Source organism: Macrobrachium nipponense, chromosome 19 (assembly GCF_015104395.2).
Source record: "Macrobrachium nipponense isolate FS-2020 chromosome 19, ASM1510439v2, whole genome shotgun sequence".
Lineage (NCBI taxonomy): Eukaryota > Metazoa > Arthropoda > Malacostraca > Decapoda > Palaemonidae > Macrobrachium > Macrobrachium nipponense.
Window position 1 is genome coordinate 60,590,810 of NC_061088.1, and position 22,731 is coordinate 60,613,540.

Here is a 22,731-nt window from a genome sequence, read left to right on the forward strand (position 1 = left end):
TACAATCATCAAAGTCTTTGTCACTTAGTTTCACCAACAGAAGTGAATTTGGTTGCAATGCAAAATGTACTATGCCTTGGTTCAAAACAATTGACTTGTTTACTAGCATTGGGAAAGGGTAAATGGAAATTAAGTTATTAACTTCATTATTGTTAAATGGTATCACCAACACAATGTGATCAGAAACCCTTTTTACACTAATCAAGCTATAGTAAGTAAGAACATCTTGCACCAGCTTTGTTTGAAGTGATGATCTAACATACATTTTTCAATTACAAGGTGCAACTCACTAGGACTGATGAGGTATGGTGATAAAATGTTTTTAGCGGCTAACATTACTGCATTTAACAGTTCCTTATGATTCAACAAAAAGGTTTCTGTTTCAAATAATAACTTAGTTACATACTGTGACTTGTTTAAGTCATTTATCTCTGTAGTAATATTCTGAGCCATATTGTAGTAATATTCTGAGCCATATTGTTTACAAAGTCCTTTAGTTTAACAATCAAATTCTGGTTCTTGTTAGTTGCATCAATGACCTTAGTCATGATGGTACCTCGTTCCGCGGCCCATAACTCTAATTTTTCTATTCTAGCCCTATCTTTATCTACATCACCATCAGTAGCTACACCAAACAAAGTGTTTAAGGCTGTGCCAATAAACGGCAATAATGATCTTTTGTTAATCCTCTTGGGTAACACTTGACTAATATCTTCTCTAAGCTTAAATAAAATAGAATTGTTCTGGTTATTAGACATGAGACTTTCAATGTTTTCCATTAAACCATTTAGCTCTTGTTGCTGTTCGTGTACTGTTGTAATGTTGATGGTTACAACCGCTATGTCGTGTATCATCTTCACATGACCATGTTCTTTTAGGATTGCTCCCTTCTTGATTTGCAAGAGGGAGATGCAGATATCGCTCACCATGAGCCATAGTGAAATCCATTTCCTGCAAATATATTCTAAGCAGTAAAACCTTATACAACAATGTTATTGACCTGTTGCACTTGGTCCTATCTTTTGTTTCCTTAAATTGTATCTCGGAGTCACTAATGCTGATGAAGTGTGGGAATCATTTACGTTACTCTTTTCCTTACTACTTGACTCCTTTAAATCTTTAAAATTCTTTAAATGTTCTTCTGACCAAATGTCGGAATGTACTATTTTAATATGGTTCCAATGTGCAACAGTTTCACTTAAAGTTGATTCATGCATTAGCTTAAATTTATTTAACTTTAATCTTTCTATTACTCTATATGGACCTTGAAATTTAGGACTTACTTTAACATTAGGTCCTTCAACTTTGTGATTAAGCACATATACTTGTTGACCTATTTTTAATTCTGGGACTGTTTGATTTCTTATTGTAATACTTACTAGACTTTTGATGTAACTCCTTCAATCGAGCCCTTGTGCCTTTTACGGTCTCGAAAGTCCGTCTTGTTTTCCATGCAACGTAGTCTTCGTAATTATAAGTATGTCTTGGTGGAGTTGCTTCGTCTAATAAGGTATTTGGCATTCTTTTCTGATAACCATATAACAGAAAGTGTGGGGTTTCCCCAATAGATTCATTTACAGTGTTATTAATAGTGAACTGTACGTCTTCAAGCATTAAGTCCCAATCTTCAGTCTGTGGAGTTACTAAAGTTTTCAGTACATCCTTTATCTTACGATTTGTTCTCTCAACTGCTCCATTAGAGCTTGGTTTATAAGCTGTAACCTGACACTTGTTAATTTCATAAAACTCACACAATTTCTTCCAAAATGTCACTAGTAAATTCTCCTGCATTATCAGATAATAATGTTTGAGGGCATGAATGTCTAGTAATTATTCTAGATTTCAGAGCTTCTGCTACAGTAGTTGCTTCTCTGTTTCTGACTGGAATGATCTCAACATATCTAGTCAAGTAATCTATGAAAACTAAAATCTGACGATTACCTCTAGTTGCGTTTGGAAATGGACCTACAAAATCTATTGAAACTACTTGAAACGGAGTTAATTCTGATGGATATTTCTCAAGAGGGGCTTTTGCATTAACGTTACCCTTGTGTACGTTACAGATATGACAATTTTCAACAAATCTTTTAGCATCTTCATTGCAATTCGGCCAAAAATAGTTTCTAGTGACTGTTCTACATGTTTTCTTTATTCCAGGATGTCCTGACAACTTGTAAGAGTGTGTTAGTTCTAATACTTCTTTGGTTAGTGTGTTAGGTACATACAATCGTGAACAAGCATTCGGTTCATCTGATGTTTTATATAGAATTCCATTAATTAACTGAAATTCAGACTGATCATCCTCATTTTGCATTAATTTACCCACTATTTTTCTAATGTTAGCATCTTTTTGCTGTTCGATCTGAACTCTTTCTAAATCTAGATCTATGATCTGACAACTAAAACAGAAAGTATTAGTTGTGATTTGTTTCTCGTTTTCTTCTTGCGACCTTGACAAAGCATCTGCAATAGTGTTATATCTTCCTGGGATATATCTAAATTCTGGGCAAATTCTAATACACTTATGAACCATCTGTTAAACTTCATATTATTTGTGAATGCTCTTTTCTTAAATAGATCACAAATAGGTTAGTGATCTGTAAGCACATTGACTTTATGTCCTAGCAATATATGCCTAAACTTACGTAATCCCCAATAAAGAGCTAAGCACTCTCGTTCGGTAGTGCTATAATTTCTTTCTGCAGCATTCAAAACTCTACTTGCATAATATACTGCTCTCATTCTGGTTTTTTCCTTGTTGCATTAAAACTGCACCTACACCTGTACTAGAAGCATCGCAGGCTAAGTAAAATTCTTTTGAGAAATCTGGATACACTAAAATTGGATTTCTTGTCATCATTTCCTTGAGTGTTTGGAAAGCTCTTTCATGTTCTGGCTTCCATTCATAAATTACATCCTTCTTTGTTAAATCTGTCAATGGTTTGGCTATAGTGGCAAATCCCTTAATAAAAGGGCGGTAATAGCCAACCATCCCTAAGAATCTTCTTAAGGCTTTCAAGTTACTTGGGGCTGGATATGCTACAATTGCCTTTATTTTACCTTCCTGCATACGCAGTCCATTTTCACTGATGACATGTCCTAAATATTCTAATGATTTCATCATGAATTGACATTTCTTAATCTTTATCTTTAATCCTGCACTCTTTAGTCTTTCTAATTTGCTAAAACTCAGTTTCCTAATGTCTTGAAGTGACTATCCAAGTCCTTACTAGAAATGACCACATCATCTAGGTATACTGAAACATCCTCTATGTCTCCTAAGATTTGGAGCATTAATCGAGTAAATGTTAGTGGGGCTGATGTAAGACCAAAGGGCATGACTTCAAACTGTAAATGTTCCTTATGAGTACTAAAAGCTGTTAACGGCTTGGATTCTTCGTCTAAAGGTACTTGCCAATATCCACTAAGCAAGTCTAGTGACATAAATATCTTTGCTCCACCTAATTGAGCTAACATATCATTTATAACTGGCATTGGCATCCTATCTGGAATGGTGTGTGAATTTAATTTCCGATAATCTATTACCATTCTCCAAGTGCCATCTTTCTTTGGAACTAATAAGAGAGGTGAATTATATGGTGATTTAGAAGGTACTATTACACCATCTTGTTTCATTTCTTCAATTAACTGATCTACGATCGGCCGTTGACTGATTGGTAACTTATAGTTAGGGATATAAAATGGTTTAGTTCCATCTTGTATTAAAATCTTATGTTGCAAAGTATCTGTTCTGCCTAACTTAACTCCTTCTAAGGCAATGACATCTCTATACTTTTCCAATATTTGTAATAGTTTAACTCTATTCTGAGGAAAGTCTGTATTATTTACTTCTTTATTTAGAATTGAACCCGGTTCTGTGCTAGAGAAGAATGCTTTTTCACTTAGTGTTAGTAAAGGATTATTCACTACAATTCCTGTACAAAATTCTATACCAGGTCTTAGTATTAGTCTTTTGTCTGAAAAATTCTGGACGTATGTCTCACAGTTATTACCCATCACGTGAACTAGAGAATTGTCCATCCTAACAAAGTCAGGTAAGTTTTCATTAGTTAGCATTACGTCTTTTTCATGCAAGTCTTCGTCTGCTTTAGCCCTAAGACAAACTTTGGTTAGACAAAACTACTTCTCTATTAAGCACAAATGTGACAGTATGGTCATCTGCAGTACTGATTAAACATATTTCTTCGTCATCTCGTATCTCTGAGAAATAACAGACATCTGTTTCATCCGAATTTTCATCCAGTAGTATTGTTGAGTTTAATTCACCCTTATTTATTGTTCCTAATAACAGGACTTCATAGATATATTTTTCTTCTTTATTTTCATCCATTATAAGATATGTACAATCAATTTCTGATTCATCTTCATACATTTGTTCGTATGCATTAATATGTTCCGCGGCAATAAATTGTTCAGCTGCGTAAATTTGTTCAGAGTCAAAGCTCTGTTCAGAAGTCTGAGTATCAAGGCTTGTATTGTTAATATTATTTATTTGTGCACAATCTCATCATAGAATCCTTCCTGGCTAGGACATTTCTTGTAAGTTATTATTTCTACCACTTATTCCACTAATATCTGTGCTAGCATTATTATCTATCTTAGTTCCTTGGATGTTCGCTTCTCTAGAAGATGTCGTCTCAGATAAATTGATCAGATTTATGCAAGACTTTCCTTCTTCTAGCTGAAAACAAACATTTTCTCTATTTCTGCGTGGTAAATTTATTTTATTTTCTCCACAATCTAACATTATTCTACATCTCCGCATAGCCTTATATGAAAACAGCGCTTGCATAGGATAAAACCTTTCTTCTAATACTACAAATACTTCCTTAAAAGTTTTTGTCTAAAATCTCTATGTCCAGTGTGACATTGCCTAGCGCCTTTATTTGTTTTCCGGCTATTCCCTTTATAATTCTACCAGGACCTTGATATTCTATATCTGCAAAGCCTAAATGTTTTGTTAATGTTTGTTTATCTATTATATTTACTGTACTGCCTGTATCTAAAAGAATTGAGCATGGTTTATTATTAATTCTGGTTTGGATGATAGGTAAATCTTCTTGGCATATTTCTTTATCCTTTACTGAAAATACTATCTCCTTATTTACTTCAAAAGGAAACTTGAAATTATCTTCCTGACCTACCATAACTATTTCATTCTCATTTTCTACTGGTAAGGAAGCTTTCTCGTGTATTACCCTCTTCTGTAATTGTCACTGAGTCTGATTATTATTTTGGGGTGTATTACTTTGGGCATTATGGTTAGTATTGGTATTTCTGAACCAACAATTTTGTGTTAGGTGACCTGTCCTATTACAATGAGAACAATACCTTGGTCGCCTACAATTCTGAGTTGTGTGCTTGGAATAACCACAATTTGCTCAATTTTGTTCCTTGCTTGTTTTTTATTTTGTTTGTTCTATTATCTCCGGAGCTCTGACTGTGGTTTGGGCTGAATGAATTTGGATTATTATTGTTTGGATTTCCTCTATACTGTTGAGGCCTATTTTTACTATTCTTGTTTGCTTGGAAAAATTTCCGATTACTATAATTTGGATTATTCTTAGTATCTTGTTTTCCCTGTTGTCTATGCTTAATATTTCTAGATCTGTCTGGGACACTATCTTCCTTTCCCTGGAAATTATTTCTATTCCTTTTAGGGTTTCCATTATTTACAAAACCTGTAAATTCTTTTGCCAGATTTAGTCCCTTTTTACACATTTCCTCTTCCATAAATCTTAAAGCTGCTAGACTATCCTGCTTAGGATCAGGATCCTGTTTCTTAAAGACTCGTTTTTCTTCTTCCCCGATAGCGTCATATACTATACCATGAACTATGTAATTCAAAATCTCTTGCATACTGACTAAATCCTTTGTGTCACGACTAAATGCATCACGATCGCCAATAACTACGCCCGTTCTTTTCAAATCTGTGGTTAAGTTTCGGATTGCATTTTCGATGTCCGTATGTAAGTTTGCGATACTATCCCCATCGTATTTCTGATGAAGGAAACGGGAGAGGTTATACCATTTATCCTTCTGATAAATTGGCTCCCACAATTCTAGACACACCTTCTTAAATTCAGCGAAGGTCGGAATCTCCTGAAACTTAGGGGACGTGAGAGTGCGGTGTGCATCCCCCTTTTCGGAACTAACATAGAGTAACGCTTCATCTATTTTCTTGCGTTCATCGGTAATTCCACTAGCTGAAATTCGACTTTCAGTCTCTGTTATCCACTGAGATACTGTATATGCTTCTAACTTAATTTTGTCAGGATGACCCCTTTCTACCCTACCGCAAAAGCGTGTAGCCTGTGTTATTACAGCGGCCTGTGCCATTCTAGAGTACCTAGTTTGTACTTGCAATGGGTTAGGAATTTTATTATGAATAGTAACAATCACACTAGTCGTGAGTCTATTTGCTACTGTCGAGCTCGGTATTCTGGTTGGACTTTCGCTATGTGATCGTCGAGGAAAATTATTCGTCTGAGTATTTAGTCTCGAGCGTCTGTCAGGAGTTGGACGTAGGCTATAATGACTCGGATCGGGAGTTCTGCTTCTTTGTAACCTAGTAATAATTTCGTTAAAGTTTTTATGCATATCAACAGCATTAGACTAGTGTTATGACCCTTGTTGGGCCGGGGTGCAAGTTCTTTTGCACAAGAATAGAGAGGACAGTGATCTTACCAGTATCCAGATAAATTCAGTCAGCGGAGACAAAAACACACAGGAAAACTCAACAATATTTATTAACAATCAAAGTAAAAGAATAATAAAGTCAGCCTTGTGACTATACCGGACACAACTTAGTCCTTACTACTCCTGTAGGAGTTCCTAATCACTAATACTAAACCCTAGACAGAAAAAAATTAAGAGATAAACTAATAAATTAGTAAAATGGGCCCAACACCAACATAAATATAAACCAATACCTATCACTAAGCAGAGAGGAAGAAGTAAGAGACCAACAGGGGGTGGGAAAACTTAATTCTCCTACCTACAATTATAAACTAAACTTAAATATAAAAGTATCAAACATCTTCATAGATAATACAAGAAATAATGAAAACTACAGCCTCACTCGTGGCAAGATATACACTGATTGGCATATATATATATAAATATAAAAATGTACGCAAAGAGCTTCTCACCCTCTGAATAAGGGATGAATGATTCCCAAATGATTCGGATAAACAGTTGCCTTGCCGTAGGCCGAAATAAAGGGGAGCCGTGATCTCTTACACTCTCTGGACAATGCCACGTACCAGGCCAATACTCAGCTATCTGAAGGGCGTGCAGCTACACAGGTCACCCAATACCATGGGGAAGGAGTCTGTCGTGCTCCCGACCAAAACACAAGGGAAATTCCCTACCTGGTAGCAACCGCCCTACTGCACCTTCACGGGCCTCAATGCCCCCACCGCTGCAGCTCAGAAGGACGTCGTAGGCAAACACAGTGATGCCCCTCCCACGTCACTCTGTCGGGATCCAGCGCCGATATCAGAGCCCGCAGGAAAGTACACACAGTAAGGGGGTAAGTCACCGCAGATGGCCGAAATGCCCCTGCGCCTTCAATACTGACGACGACAAATCCTTCGAAGGTACGATTAAGAAAAATATGCCAGCTGCACAACCATGCGGGGAGAATAGCGAGCCCGAACTGTTCACGGGAAAAGTTGTGCTCCTCCAATATCCTCACGGGTGTCCTTTTCACCAACCACTCAAAAGATAAACAAAACAAAAAAACTAGCATTAATAAGATGCTCACAAACATTTAACAAGCGGGGAGGAGGTTTAACAAGCAGTTCGCTTGACGCTCAGCCGAGACCAAAGTAAATCTTAAAACTAAAACCTTAAAAACTAATTTCCTTACGCTAAATTTTATATACAACAAAATAACAAAATCAGTAACAAGGCTGAGATAAAAATAAAGCAAAAGCAATGCCAATTACGTTAATACATGATACCTTCCTCCCCGAAGAAAAAAAAAATTCAGCAAAAATAATTTTTTTTTTTTTACTACTGTGGTATAAACAAACCTGTAAGGAAAGAACAATAAAGACAACCAATAACAGGCAAACATACCATAATAGAACAATAAACCTGAAACCAAATTGTGTTAAAATATCAATAATAGAATATACCACGAGAGAATACAAACCAAATGCTTTATATAGCTTACCATTATTTTAAAGCTCAATGATAATACCATACTCTGAACCCAAAGTCAAAGCACGGCAAAAGACAGACATATCATAATACCAATAATTTAAACAGGATCATAACAGACACAAATCATCAAATCTAAGGAAACCATCTTACCTAGCTTAACCTAAATAAACTTAGACACACACAGGCATACACCTTAACCTACAACACACCAACAATATAGTTCAAAGAGTCATAAATAATCAAATCAAAATTCTTAGAATACCGGGAAAAATCAATCATTCGTTAGGCATGAACCATTATAACATATAAGAGTGTATACCACTCATAGAAACCTTACAGAAACTTACTAAATCTACAAAACAACTCTTGAAATATTACTTAAACTATACTACATTCAAAAGTAATTTTTTTCATACAACCTAATTGGAGAAACGAGCAGGGCAGCGTACGAGAAGGATCAGGCAAGCACACTAAGTCCTAGAAAGGGCGTCAGGAATTTTATTGTCTGTCCCTTTTACGTGTTTAATAATAAGGTTGAATTCCTGCAGAAATAGGGCCCAACGCAAAATCCTCTGGTTGGCTCCCTTCATCCGCTCAATGAAAACCAAAGGATTGTGGTCCGTCCAAATCTCAACCGGAAAAGAAAAATTCGTCACATAAGGTTTGAAATGGTTAAGAGCGCGGACCAAAGAAAGAGCTTCCTTTTCAATGGTGGAGTAACGCCTTTCCGCCGCCAGAAGCTTCTTACTATAGTAAGATACAGGATGAACACCGTCCTCCTTCCGTTGGAAAAGGACCCCTCCGATCCCGACATCACTGGCATCTACCGCGATAATAAAAGGTTTCTGAAAATCTGGGGAAGTCAAAATAGGGTTAGTAATTAGCACAGATTTAAGTTTATTAAAAGATTCTTCACACCGATCAGACCACAAGAACCTTTTCCCTTTTTCTAATAAAGTAGTAAGAGGTTGAGCAAGATCTGAGTAATTACGCACGAAACGGCGGTAATAACCCGTCATGCCCAGCACCCTTCTTACCTCTCTAACATTACTTGGCCTTTTCAAATTAATAATAGCCTCGAGGTTAGCTTGTTTCGGAGCCACCTGACCCAAACCAACCTCGTGACCCAAATAACAAACCTTGGCCTGGCCCAATTCGCATTAGCCAAATTAACAACAAGTCCTGCAGACCTAAGGGCTTCAAAAACCTTACGTAACCTTAGCATGTGGGTATCCCAGTCATTACTATATACTACCAAGTCATCGATATAAATTTCCGTTCCTTCCAAACCACAAATTACCCTATTCATGAGCCTCTGAAAAGTACAAGCTGCATTTTTCATTCCAAATGGCATAACCTTACACTCGTATAGGCCAAATGGAGTGACAAATGCTGATATTTCACGAGCTCGATCGGATAATGGAACTTGCCAATAACCTTTCAAAAGATCCAGCTTAGTAATAAATTTGGCAGAACCAATCCGATCCAAACAATCATCAATACGAGGAAGTGGAAAAGAATCATTTTTAGTATTTTTGTTCACTTTGCGGTAGTCCACGCACATGCGGAACTTACCGTCTGCTTTTTTTACTAATATAATAGGAGAACTCCAGGGACTCACAGAAGGTTGAATAAGGTCATGCTTCAACATGTACTCTATCTCCTTACTGACCAAATCCAATTTTACTGGTTCAGCCGGTAAGGACTTTGCTTCACAGGGGAAGCACCACCTACATCAACAACGGTCATGATTTAAAATATTTGTTCTACCTGGAGCATCCTGAAAAAGATCTGAAAAGGAATAAATTAAATTAAGCACATCCTTCCGTTTGTCAACATCTAAATGATCTAAACTACTTTGCAACATTTCCAAATTTTGCATATTTTCACCCAATGCATCTGAAGGAACTTGACACCTAATTCATCTGAGTCCTCTGGAGGCACATCCACTACCACAGACACAGGCTCGTACACAATCGCTAATGGATCACCTTGCTTACCATGATAAGGTTTCAGCCTGTTAATGTGAAATACTCTACACTTACGGCTTGAACCGGGGGCCTCAATTTCATAGTTAAACTCTGACAGTTTCCTCAGAACCTTCCAAGGGCCCTTATATCTTGGTTCTAGAAAACTATCTGGGTCCATACTCACACCAGCACTAGCTCCCCAGGTTCAATGAACGTACCTTTACCTTTTTGTCAAAATTACCTTTCATTACCGACTGTGATCGTTCCAAATTTTCCCTGGCAAATTTCCAAGCACTAAACATTTTACCCTTCAAGTCTTCCACAAACCTTCCAACTTTTATTTCACCCTTCCGGTTTGATTCGAGAATTTCAAAAACAATTTCCAATGGACCGCGAACCTTGTGCCCAAATACCAACTCAAAAGGAGCTACTCCAGTAGAAGAGTTAGGGTGGCTCCTGATAGCAAAGAGGGCAAAAGGGAGGGCTTTGTCCCAATCACTACCATTATCATAACAATGTTTCTTCAGGACAGACTTGAGGGTTTGGTGAAATCTTTCCACCACACCTTGACTCTCTGGGTGATAAGGTACGCTGGTAATGTGCTGAATGGCCAGTTCAGCACACTTACCCTAAATACCTTACTCGTGAAATTCGTCCCGCAGTCGGTCTGAATTACACGAGGGAGACCATACCTGGAAAAGAAATCAATAAGTTTTTCGAAAACAACTTTGGAAGTAATACGCCTCATAGGTATAGCTTCAGGAAAACGAGAGGCTCTATCCATGATAGTTAATAAATATACGAAACCTGTTTTAGTCTTAGGTAAGGGACCTACAACATCAATTACTAACTCAGAAAATGGTTCACCTATGGCAGGTATGGGATGCAGCGGGGCTTTAGGGATCCCCTGATTAGGTTTACCCATAACCTGACAAGTTTCACATTGCTCTGATAACTGCTTCACACTCAATTTAATTCCGGGCCACCAAAAATACCTAGCCAAGCTGTGGAAAGTTTTTAACACACCCAAATGACCTGAAAAAAAATTGGTATGAGCTAATTCCAAAATAGAATTTCTGAATTGAGAAGGTACCACAATCTGTTCCACTCTACCAGTTTTATTCAAATTATCAGATGCGGGACGACTAAACCTATATAATAAGCCCCTTACAACTCCAAACCTAGGTTTAGTCAGATCCTCAACATCGCCTAAGTCAAAATTAAACTCATCTTTTTGAGCTTTAATAAAAGCAGCTCTGTCCCAATCAAGTTTCATATCATTAACTACAGTATCATTACCACTACTCTCTACTGACCCGGGCCTTACTACATCTAACTCTAAACTACTTAACATTAAGTCATCATCGTTATCCACATCAAGTAAACTAACAGCTTTTGCTGCGGACCGAGTAATTACAGCCACGGGACTAGCCTTTACAGATAATATAGGGAAAATCTCCCGTCCTTCACTATCCAGCATATCATTTCCCAGGATACCATCAATACCCGGGATAGGTAGACTATCCACCACAGCCAACTCAGTGATGCGATCATACCCTGGAAAAGACATGCGGACATTAACCAAAGGAGCCGACACAATCGAGTCTGGGAAACCTCCCAATAATACAAAATTTCCAGTATATATCTCAGAACCATTCAGTGCCCTCTTCATGACCAATGACCGGGCAGAACCGGTGTCCCTAAAAAACTTCACCTGGAGAACACAAGAGTCAAAAATCAATTTTCCAGGCCATACATATTTGTCATATTTGAGTCACAATTGAGGATTAGGAGTATCAGACTTACTACTATTTCCTAAACTACCACTATCTACTACAGATCTGTCTACAGAACTACTACTAACATTTGACCTATCATTAACTAATGCTACAGGACTTTGATTATTACGCTCTAGGTACCGCCTACGAGCATTACACTGGCTTTGGAAATGCCCTGGCTTATTACACCAGAAACATGTTCCTCTACGGCCTGAACCTCTGTTTCCATTATTATTTATTCTGTTATTTCCCCCATTTGGGAAGTCTCTATTAACAAAAACCCTAGGGGGAGGAGGACCTCCTTGGACTCTACCTATATCCCTACCACCTGAAAAGGAATTAGTAACATTAATATTCTTAGAGATACTGGGAGTCAACAAGGGGGGTTCAACTCTCCTACCACCACTATGGGAGCGAGATGAGGGGTTATTCAAGACCTTATAGTTAAAATTGCCACTACCTGAACGGTGAGTTAACAAACAAAACTCTCGCTAATTGAGCGGCACTACTCACTTTCATGGCCTTTACCTCCTCAAGGTGGACCCTTAACTCCCTGCTACAGGCCTTCTTAAACTCCTCAAGGAGCATCAGTTCGCGTAACGCAGCGAAAGTCACTACCTGACGACTTTTCAGCCAGTCGTCGAACTGTTCCTCCTTGACACGTGCAAATTCTACGAAGGACTGTGCAGGGTGTTTCATATAGTTCCGAAATCTGAGGCGGTAGGCCTCAGGGACCAGGTCATATGCTTTCAAAATCAAGCTTTTCACTTTTTGGTAGTCCCGGGCTACTCCCTCCTCCAAGGCATTGTATACCCGAATTGCCTTGCCCACTAACCTACATTGGATTAGAACTGTCCACATCTCTGTGGGCCAGGACAATCGGGTGGCCACACGCTCAAATGCCTTGAAGAACTCAGGGACATTTTGTTCGTCAAATACAGGCACTAATTTAAGTGCCGCACCTAGATTGAACCTTTCCTGAAAATTTACTTTAGGGGAACTGGCCATATTGGTCCCCTGTAACCTTGCCATCTGCAAATTAAGGTTAGCCATCTCTAACTCGTGTCGCCTTGCCCGCTCGTTCTCCTCAAATTCAATCTTCCTTAACTCAATTCTTTTACATTAACTTGTATTCCACTCCTCCTTGGAGTCACCCAAAGCATTAACAGGGGCCAGGGTTCAACTGGCACCGAATTCGGGGGGGCAAGAATGGATTATTTGACACATTTTTAAGTAAGTGTGCAGGACCCTTATAAATGGTACCTGTACGAGGAGGATCCTCGAACAGGGTTAGGCCAGCTCTCACACTCACACTATCCTCTTCTAAATCATTCATACTCCCTTCACCAATACTATCCATATCACTCTCCCTATCACTAACTAAATGCTCAGCCTCTGCCAAGTCCTGGTTGACCTTATCCCTAACTGCCACCAATATTTCCTTCTTAGTGTCCACTGACTTCAGCGGAACACCCAACCACTTAGCACATTCAATTAAATGTTTTTTGTTTAACACTGGTAAGTGCTTAAGACAATCAGCCGACCCCAAAACTCAGCTGGGTCAAAAATAAACTCTTCCATTTTAACACCAATAATTCAGGGGGAAGGCAACACTATCAAAACAGTAACAAATACTGAAGCGTCCACCTGAGTGTCGCTCCACTGACCAAAATACCGGATACCCCGAGCTCTCTATCCTGTCACGGTCGCCAAATATGTTATGACCCTTGTTGGGCCGGGGTGCAAGTTCTTTTGCACAAGAATAGAGAGGACAGTGATCTTACCAAGTATCCAGATAATTCAGTCAGCGGAGACAAAACACACAGGAAAACTCAACAATATTTATTAACAATCAAAGTAAAAGAATAATAAAGTCAGCCTTGTGACTATACCGGACACAACTTAGTCCTTACTACTCCTGTAGGAGTTCCTAATCACTAATACTAAACCCTAGACAGAAAAAAATTAAGAGATAAACTAAATAAATTAGTAAAATGGGCCCAACACCAACATAAATATAAACCAATACCTATCACTAAGCAGAGAGGAAAGAAGTAAGAGACCAACAGGGGGAAAACTTAATTCTCCTACCTACAATTATTAAACTAACCCTTAAACCTTAAATAAAAATGTATCAAACATCTTCATAGATAATACACAAGAAATAATGAAAACTACAGCCTCACTCGTGGCAAGATATACACTGATTGGCATATATATATAATATAAAAATGTACGCAAAGAGCTTCTCAAAAAGAAAAAGAAACTGAATAGGGATGAATGATTCCCAAATGATTCAGGATAAACAGTTGCCTTGCCGTAGGCCGAAATAAAGGGGAGCCGTGATCTCTTACACTCTCTGGGACAATGCCACGTACCAGGCCAATACTCAGCTATCTGAAGGGCGTGCAGCTACACAGGTCACCAATACCATGGGGAAGGAGTCTGTCGTGCTCCCGACCAAAAACACAAGGGAAATTCCCTACCTGGTAGCAACCGCCCTACTTGCACCTTCACGGGCCTCAATGCCCCCACCGCTGCAGCTCAGAAGGACGTCGTAGGCAAACACAGTGATGTCCCTCCCACGTCCACTCTGTCGGGATCCAGCGCCGATATCAGAGCCCGCAGGAAAGTACACACAGTAAGGGGGTAAGTCACCGCAGATGGCCGAAATGCCCCTGCGCCTTCAATACTGACGACGACAATCCTTCGAAGGTACGATTAAGAAAAGTATGCCAGCTGCACAACCATGCGGGGAGAATAGCGAGCCGAACTGTTCACGGGAAAAGTTGTGCTCCTCCAATATCCTCACGGGTGTCCTTTTCACCAACCACTCAAAGATAAACAAAACAAAAAAAATAGCATTAATAAGATGCTCACAAACATTTAACAGCGGTGAGTTAGAGGTTTAACAAGCAGTTCGCTTGACGCTCAGCCGAGACCAAAGTAAATCTTAAAACTAAAACCTTAAAAACTAATTTCCTTACGCTAAATTTTATATACAACAAAATAACAAAATCAGTAACAAGGCTGAGATAAAAATAAAGCAAAAGCAATGCCAATTACGTTAATACATGATAACTAGATACAATTTAAAAAATAGATGCATTGTTGTACTTACATTATCTTCATACTGAGTCTGTCTTCCTTATTGCGATTCCTAGATATCCTATCTAATCTTATTTCTTAGTGTTTCCTTCCTTCAATCTGGAAAAACATTAACATTAGTGTATGCCGTTATTCCTTATTCACACCACTGCACTTTGTGAACTGAATGACAATATCTTTATTGTTCTAGATTTATCACAATCAATGAAGCAAAAAAAAATTTATTTTATCTTACAACTTTACGGCAAAGAAAAATTTTATCTCAAAACTACTTATGAATTATTTTATAAAAACATTTTTATATTACTGCAGTGTGAGAATTTTCTATTTTGATTTATTTTCAGACGTTAATCTATCAGGATACTTTAAACTTTTCTTCTTGTTGCTGGTTGCCGATCACTTCTGCGTCGTCGTCCGGCTCGTTTCACTTGTTGTGTCGTTGTCCGCGCGCTGTCGTCGTTCACACCACTGTTGGAATCCAGTGCGCCTTGTCCATGGGGAAAAAATCGTAGCGATGTATGGAGAAATGGGCGCTATCTCAGGATTTATGATAGTTTAGCGCTCACAGGTTGATTGGAGAAATCCGTCGTCAGTCCTCGCTGCGTTTTATTCAATCTTCTTTTATCCGCCTTAATGCGTTTTTGCGTATTCCTTTGTCGAGTTTATGGCTTAGGAATGCGGCTATCCTAGTTCAGTATTCTTCTTAGGATTTCACTGCGTTTCGTCGCTCAGTTTCGTTCGCCCTTTCAGCAGAATCGAAGTGTTGTTATGTCTACGCCGTTCGGAGTTTTCCTTCTTTTTCGTTGCCCTTTTTCTTTTTCTTCGTTCTTCGAGTTATTGAACTCTGAATTTATTCTTTTTAATTGTAAAGTTCGTGCCTGGTTTTCTTGTCTGTTTCTGACGCTTAAGTATTAGCGCTCTTTTATTGGCAGTTTTATATCTTCCACTCTGTTTAATTTTTCCACTGTGTGTGTGTGTGTGTGTTTTTTTTTTATTGGTGTTTTTTGCACTTAGAATCCCACTACCGCTGTTCACCACTTATGTTGTGGTTACTTTTATTTTTAATTCTCTTCGTTATGTTGCGTGGCGTACTTACGAGTTCTTATTCTCTCTCTCTTCTATTTCTTTTCGTTGTTACGGGTAATGTTTGAAAGGTTGTTTGTCATATGGGGTAACCTTCATCTATCACTAGTTACGGTTGAGTTTCTTCTCTCGTAGGAACATTTTCTGGGCTCAGCTCGTGTCGGCCTATGAAAGGATCCTTAATATCATTCTTTCTAGGTAAAATTAATCTAAAATTACCAGAGAAAAACAAAATTAAGAAAATGTCAGTAAAACTGACTCGCTCACTCTTAAAAAGAAGTGTCGGTATGGTAATAGGGGCGAGTGGGAACACTACCACGAGACATTCACCAATTAGAACTTCCAATCAGAATCCCCACAAGAGAGAGCTGATACCAACGGGCGATGCGGCCGCTACTACTACTACTAGAGGACGCCACGGACAGCAGCGCCCCTAGCGGACATCCTTAATTATTAGCGCCAGCGTTCGGACGCATTTTCTTGCTTGTGCTATTTTCACGAGGATTTATCTCACCATCTATCATGGAACGTTCTGCCATCGCAACGGCTAAGTTAAGTGCCTCATAAGTAATGTTTTACTGTATTTTAGTCTTCCGGGAACCAGTATTTTCCTTCTAATAGGTCATATACGGTTTCCCGGTTGTCTCGTGGCGGCGCCATGCTGCCTCGTTAAGAATTCCCAGGTCTTCCATACTGGGACTTTCTTATACTTATGGGCTTACTATATCACGTTCATCGTTTTTTACATCGAGTTTTAGCTAGGTAGCCCTTTACCATTTCTCTTAGTTTGGTATTTAGGGCTATTCTATGTTCCAGACCAGCATCCCGGCTCTTGCTCTTTATCGGCTATCGCTGGCTCCGAGCAGGCTTCTGTTCCTCGGAACAGTTTGCCTCCTCCTGGGCTTCTTTTTCTTTTCTACTAAAAGGGTCTTTTCCATCTTTACGATGTAAATTTAGTTCTATTTAGGGTGTTAGGCTAGCCTAGGTGCATGTCCCATGTATTGGTACAGCCTGGTTCACGTGGCCCTACCACGGTTTGTGTTGCTATCGCGGCTTAGGCACTTGCGGTCACGTGTTCCATTCGCACCTTCCCCTTCCCCTTCCCTCCCTACCAGGTATAGGGAGGCGCTGGGGGACCCCTTTGGTTGCCATGACAACCTCAGTTGCCTTCCTCCCTCTCTCTCTGAGGAGGCCAGGGGTTCCTCCCAGCGGGGGGATAGGGCGACCACTCATAGGGTACCGGGTCTCCGAGCGGGTAGTTGTTGGGACGGGAGGAGTAGGCCACCCCTCCCTCTCTCTCTCTCCCGCCGTGTTACGCCGAGACTCTCCCCCCCCCTTCCCCAGTTGCTCAGCCACCTTCCCTTTCTATAACGAACGGAGCCTTCCGCCGCAGCCGGGCACCTTTGGTTATAGATTACTGGCTCCGCCAGCGGGCGGGGTGGTCACTACTAGTGGTCGGTTGCTTGCCTACTATATCCTTGCATCTCTCCCCCGCGCTACCGGAAGGGAGCTTGCTTCTTACCCGGGGCACTCTTCTAGTAGACGGTGGGGAAAGGTTTGATAATTATTGTTATTTTTAAGGATATACCCTAATTTTACGATGATTTGTATAATTTTATTATTCATATGTATACCATCCCCGCCATTATCCGTCGTGGTCTCATTTTACCACCACACCTGGTTGGATTCTATCTCTTGTCTCCGCCGTAGCCTAGGACAACCAACCATTTTACTACCACACGTATTATGGCGGGGCTCTGGTTTAATCTAACTTTCTCGCTCCGGCACCAGCGGAGCAACTGTTAGGCTGTAAGTGTTCTCTGATACTTATGTATCTTTTCCACTTACAGGCTACCAACTGTCAGGTCCTGGGATGCAACGCGACTTGTACGACCCCTGCGCCCTACGATGAGTGCAGGTCTCACGCTCCGTGTGCCACGCCGTACAACGATATGATCGTCTGGCACCCGGAAGCCTGCGCATCTGCTACGACCTGGCCAGTCAGCTGGTGGAGGGGGTAAGTCGATTATAGACTTTTTTATCGTTTTACTAACAACTCTTAGACATAAGTTTGTTAACCCCGTCCCGCCATTAGAAGCTCATTTCACCTTTTCTTTCAGGCTGCATGGTGTGAGGGAGGTCGCCCTTGCAACCCTGAAAGCGTGGGTAGGCGGCTTCGGAAACGAACGCCGCCAAAGGCCACCTTACATTTTAGACAAGAATCTGGCCGTTTCAGATCTTCCCCGGGGCAAGTCAACAGGGTATGTTGACCCCTTATCCGCAGCCCCTCTCATAGCCTCCATCCAGCAAGAGATGCAGCAGTCTTTCGGGGTGTGCCACACAGGAGTCGGGTCCCGACGTCGCTACCCTGGACCTTAACATTGAGCCTATGGCGGTAGGTGCGGAGGATTTGTTGGTTGAGATAGGTGTGTCGGGTGCCCAAGGTCTTTCCTTGGGCGCTCCTGGATCTTCTCCTGTCCCTTCTTCAAGTGCTTCTTTCCAAGGCTTTGTGGGATCTGAGATCCCTACCCGCTCTCCCGCTCTCTCTGTACCCAAACCCAAAGGTGAAGGGACAGAGAGAACCGAAGACCCTAGTTAAGACGACTTCTAAGAAGTCATCTTCGTCTTCTTCAGCTAAGAAGTCTTCGACTTCTTATGCTGACGCGGTGAAGGCCAAGCCGAGCTCTTCTTTACTTGAAGAGCTCTAGAAACAAGTCTTCTAAAAGGAAAAAAGAAGGCCCGCTGCTCCCGCCGAGCCAATGCCTTCTCCGGCCTCCACCGCATTCCACCCGGTAACGCCGGTTGGGAGTAGGCGGGACCCCATCACCTTTGATGCCCACTGCTTTCTCAGGCAGTGGTGATGCAACAGGTGGAGTGAGTTGGTCGGCTCTCAAGTCTCCGCCCTGGGGACAAAGTTTGAGCAGATGTTCGCACAACTGACGAGCACTCTGTCTCAATCGGGCCAGTCCATCCAAGATCTCTCTAACAGAGTTAGAGAGAATGAGGACCGAGTAGCTGGGCTCTCCTCAGGTCCCCCTTCCAGTCTCCCCACCCCAGTAACAAGTGCTGGTATTTTCCAGCTTCCACCATATGACTCACTACCAGCTTTCTCTATGGAGAACCCATGGAGATAGCCGCTTACGCTCCCGTTTAAGGATGGTATGATCTCTATCCCGAGTGTGGAACTCGAAGGATTGAGGACTTCGAGTTTTTATCCTCCGGGTTTGACGCAGCCTTTATCATTGGCTATGCTAGGCTTGACCGTAGCGGCGCTTTACTAGGGAGGACAAGATCTCTAGGGAGAATGTTCTCTACAGTAGGGATCATGCTCAACGCGAATGGGTACACTGCCTTGAGGACTGGGAGTGTACAAACACCAAGCTCCAGGCTTACAAGAGTCCTTTCACTATTTTTGCGACGGAAGAGGAGGCTTCTCTTCCGTTCGCTACAAAAATAGTAGAGACGACTCTTCAGGCAGTCCTCAAGGATGAGCCCATGCCACAGCTAAGGGAGGCAGAGTCTACTTCTCCGCTCTTCCCAGCTTTTGGTGAATTGTGGGAGAACTTGCCCAGCCACGTTCACGCTTGGTAAGCTCAAACCGGACTGCGCCATGGACCAGTTCGGCGAAAAGCTCCCAAGGCTGCCTGATTCCTTGATTCAGGCGGAGTTCGACGCGCGAACTAGGTTTGGCAGGTCCCTCAATTCGCTGATTATAACAGAGATGGCTGCTCTCTCGTATGGCACGGAACCTTTGTTTAAAATCTTGGCCAAATCCCAGCTTCAGACGGTTCAGACGGATGCTTTCGACTTCTTCCAAGCTAGGAGGAATTGCCGAAAGCACGTTCTGCAGGAGTGCACTATTAGGCACGAGCCTAATAGACTCCTGGCTTCTAGCATGTGGGGTAGCTGGATCTCTTCCCAGAGTCCGCTGTAAATGAAGTACACCACGATGGCTGTGCCTAGGCTCAACCAGAGCCTTAGAGCTAGGTGGGGTATTTCATCTAAGAGGAAGCAAGAATCCGTCCCCACTGCTGGTAAGAAACCAAAGAAGTCTGGTAAAAGGTTCCAGCCTTACCAGAACACCAGCAACAGCAGCAATTCGTTCAGGCCGTCCCGGTTACCCAACAGGGACAACCTTCTACTTCTAAGCAGAACCAGCCCTCCTCCTGCTGTCTCCTCAGTCACAACCTTCGACCTCCTACACACTCTCGCCGGCCTTCAACCCTACGTATGAAGGTCAGGCCTACCCCCCTCCCTTTAATAGACAATCGAGTAGGCGAGAGGCTACTTTCGCCAGCGTGGCGCAGGGAGGGCGACAAGGAGTAAGCAGTTCAGAGGAGGGCGTGGTGGTCAACCCGCCCATCAACAATGAGGCTCCCCAGGTAGGAGGGAGGCTGTTCCTCTTCCGTCACAGGTGGGGGTTCAGCAATTGGGCACAGAGCATAGTGTCCAAAGGATTGGGTTGGAGTTGGATCAAAGATCCTCCTCCAATCAAATCATTCCGCCAAATACCATCAAAGGAATTGACAGATTTATGCGGAGGAACTCCTTCAGAAAGGAGCTATTGCGAGAGTCAAGCATCTAAAATTTCAAGTCGCTTATTCAGCGTGCCAAAGAAAGGCTCAACAAAAAGAAGGGTAATCTTAGACTTGTCAAAGCTAAACTCTTTCATTCGTTGCGACAAGTTCAAGATGCTTACCCTCTCGCAAGTAAGGACCTTACTTCCTCGTGGAGCCGTCACATGCTCCATCGATCTTACAGACGCATACTATCATATCCCTATAGAAACCAAACTCACTTCTGCCCATTCCTAGGATTCAGGCTAGGAAATCAGACATTCTCATTCAAAGTGATGCCCTTCGGTCTGAATGTAGCCCCCAGGGTATTCACGAAAATAGCAGAAGTGGTTGTGCAGCAATTGAGAACTCAGGGAATCATTGGTAGCAGCATACCTCGACGATTGGTTGATCTGGGCAACAACAGTCGAGGAATGTCTCAAAGCCACCAAAAGGTAGTTCACTTTCTGGAACATCTGGGGTTCCAGATAAACAAAACGAAATCCAGACTTACCCCGAGTCTCGTTTTCAGTGGCTAGGAATCCAATGGGATTTGTCATCCCACAATCTGTCAATTCCAGTGGCCAAACGGAAGGAAATAGCAAAATCTGTCAGACATTTTCTCAAATGCAAACAAACATCAAGGAGAAGCCAGGAAAGAATCCTAGGGTCCCTTCAGTTTGCTTCGGTGACAGATATCCTCCTGAAAGCAAGGCTAAAAGATATAAATCGAGTTTTGGCGATCGAGAGCAAACGCCAAATCTCGAGACAAGTTGTCAGTAATTCCACAGATCCTTCGCAATCAAACTCCGTCCATGGTCAAAAGTAAAGAACTTAGCCAAGCGGGTACCCCTTCAATATCCACCTTCCAGTGTTAACCATTCACACGGATGCCTCCCTGTCCGTGGTGGGGGGGATATTCTCAGTTCAAACAGGTTCAGGGGACTTGGTCAGTTCAATTACGCCAGCTCCACATAAACGTTCTGGAAGCAATGGCAGTATTTCTTACCTTGAAGAGACTGCTTCCCCCGAAAAAGTCTTCAAAATCCCCCCCCCCCCCCCCCTTTTAGGCTAGTTTTGGACAGTGCAGTGGTAGTTCATTGCATCAACAGAGGAGGGTCCAAATCCAAGCATGTGAACCATGTCATGATAGCCATCTTTGCCCTAGCAAACAAACACAAATGGCATCTGTCCGCCACTCACCTGGCGGGGTAAGAAATGTGATAGCAGACGCTTTGTTCGGTCAGTCCCTCTGGAATCAGAATGGTCCCTAGACGACGGGTCATTCCAGTGGATATGCCGAAGAGTCCCAGGTCTTCCCAGTAGATCTCTTCGCCTCACAAGCGAACCACAAGCTCCCTTGCTATGTGGCCCCCAACCTGGACCCTCTGGCTTATGCCACGGACGCCCTGTCGTTAGATTGGGATCAGTGGAGAAAAATTTATGCTTTTCCTCCAGTGAATCTCCTGTTGAAAGTCTTAAGCAAGCTGAGGACTTTTCAAGGGAAGAGTAGCTCGATTGCACGGTACTGGCCCAAAGAGCAACTGGTATCCTCCTCTTCTTCTGGAATTGGGTCTCCGACCTCAACGGATTCCCAATCCCAAGCTGTCACAATCAGTACAAATGAGGACTGTGTTTGCTTCCTCAGGAATTCTTCAGACCCTAACTTTATGGACTTCATGAAGTTTGCGGCTAATAAAGATGCTAATATTGATCCACAAAATATCCTCTTCCTAGAATCAGATAAGAGAGAGTCAACTATTAGACAATATGGGAACCTCAACTGTTAAAAAAGAATTCAGCATTCCTTTCCTCGAAAGAATCAAACACTACAACCATGACAGTTAATCTAGCTATATCCTTTTTCAGATCCTATGTTTGAAAAAGGTTTAGCAGCTAGCACTATTATACTCATAAATCGGCTTTGAAGAAGATCTTTCAGTTAGGTTTTCAGATAGATCTGACTGAATCTTATTTCACGTCTATTCCTAAAGCCTGTGCTAGACTTAGACCTTCTCAAAGGCCTACTGCAGTTTCATGGTT

General features: G+C 41.5%; 1 protein-coding gene across 1 annotated transcript; it reads right to left on the reverse strand.

Moving 5' to 3' along the window:
• Positions 1 to 258: 258 nt before the first annotated feature.
• Positions 259 to 15,312, reverse strand: LOC135212968 (uncharacterized). The gene is made up of 2 exons (XM_064246727.1): positions 15,063 to 15,312; positions 259 to 951 (listed from the first exon to the last, which is right to left on the reverse strand). Exons 1-2 carry the CDS (start codon positions 15,071 to 15,073, stop codon positions 426 to 428), a joined length of 537 nt encoding a protein of 178 aa, XP_064102797.1. The 5' UTR covers positions 15,074 to 15,312; the 3' UTR covers positions 259 to 425.
• Positions 15,313 to 22,731: the final 7,419 nt, after the last annotated feature.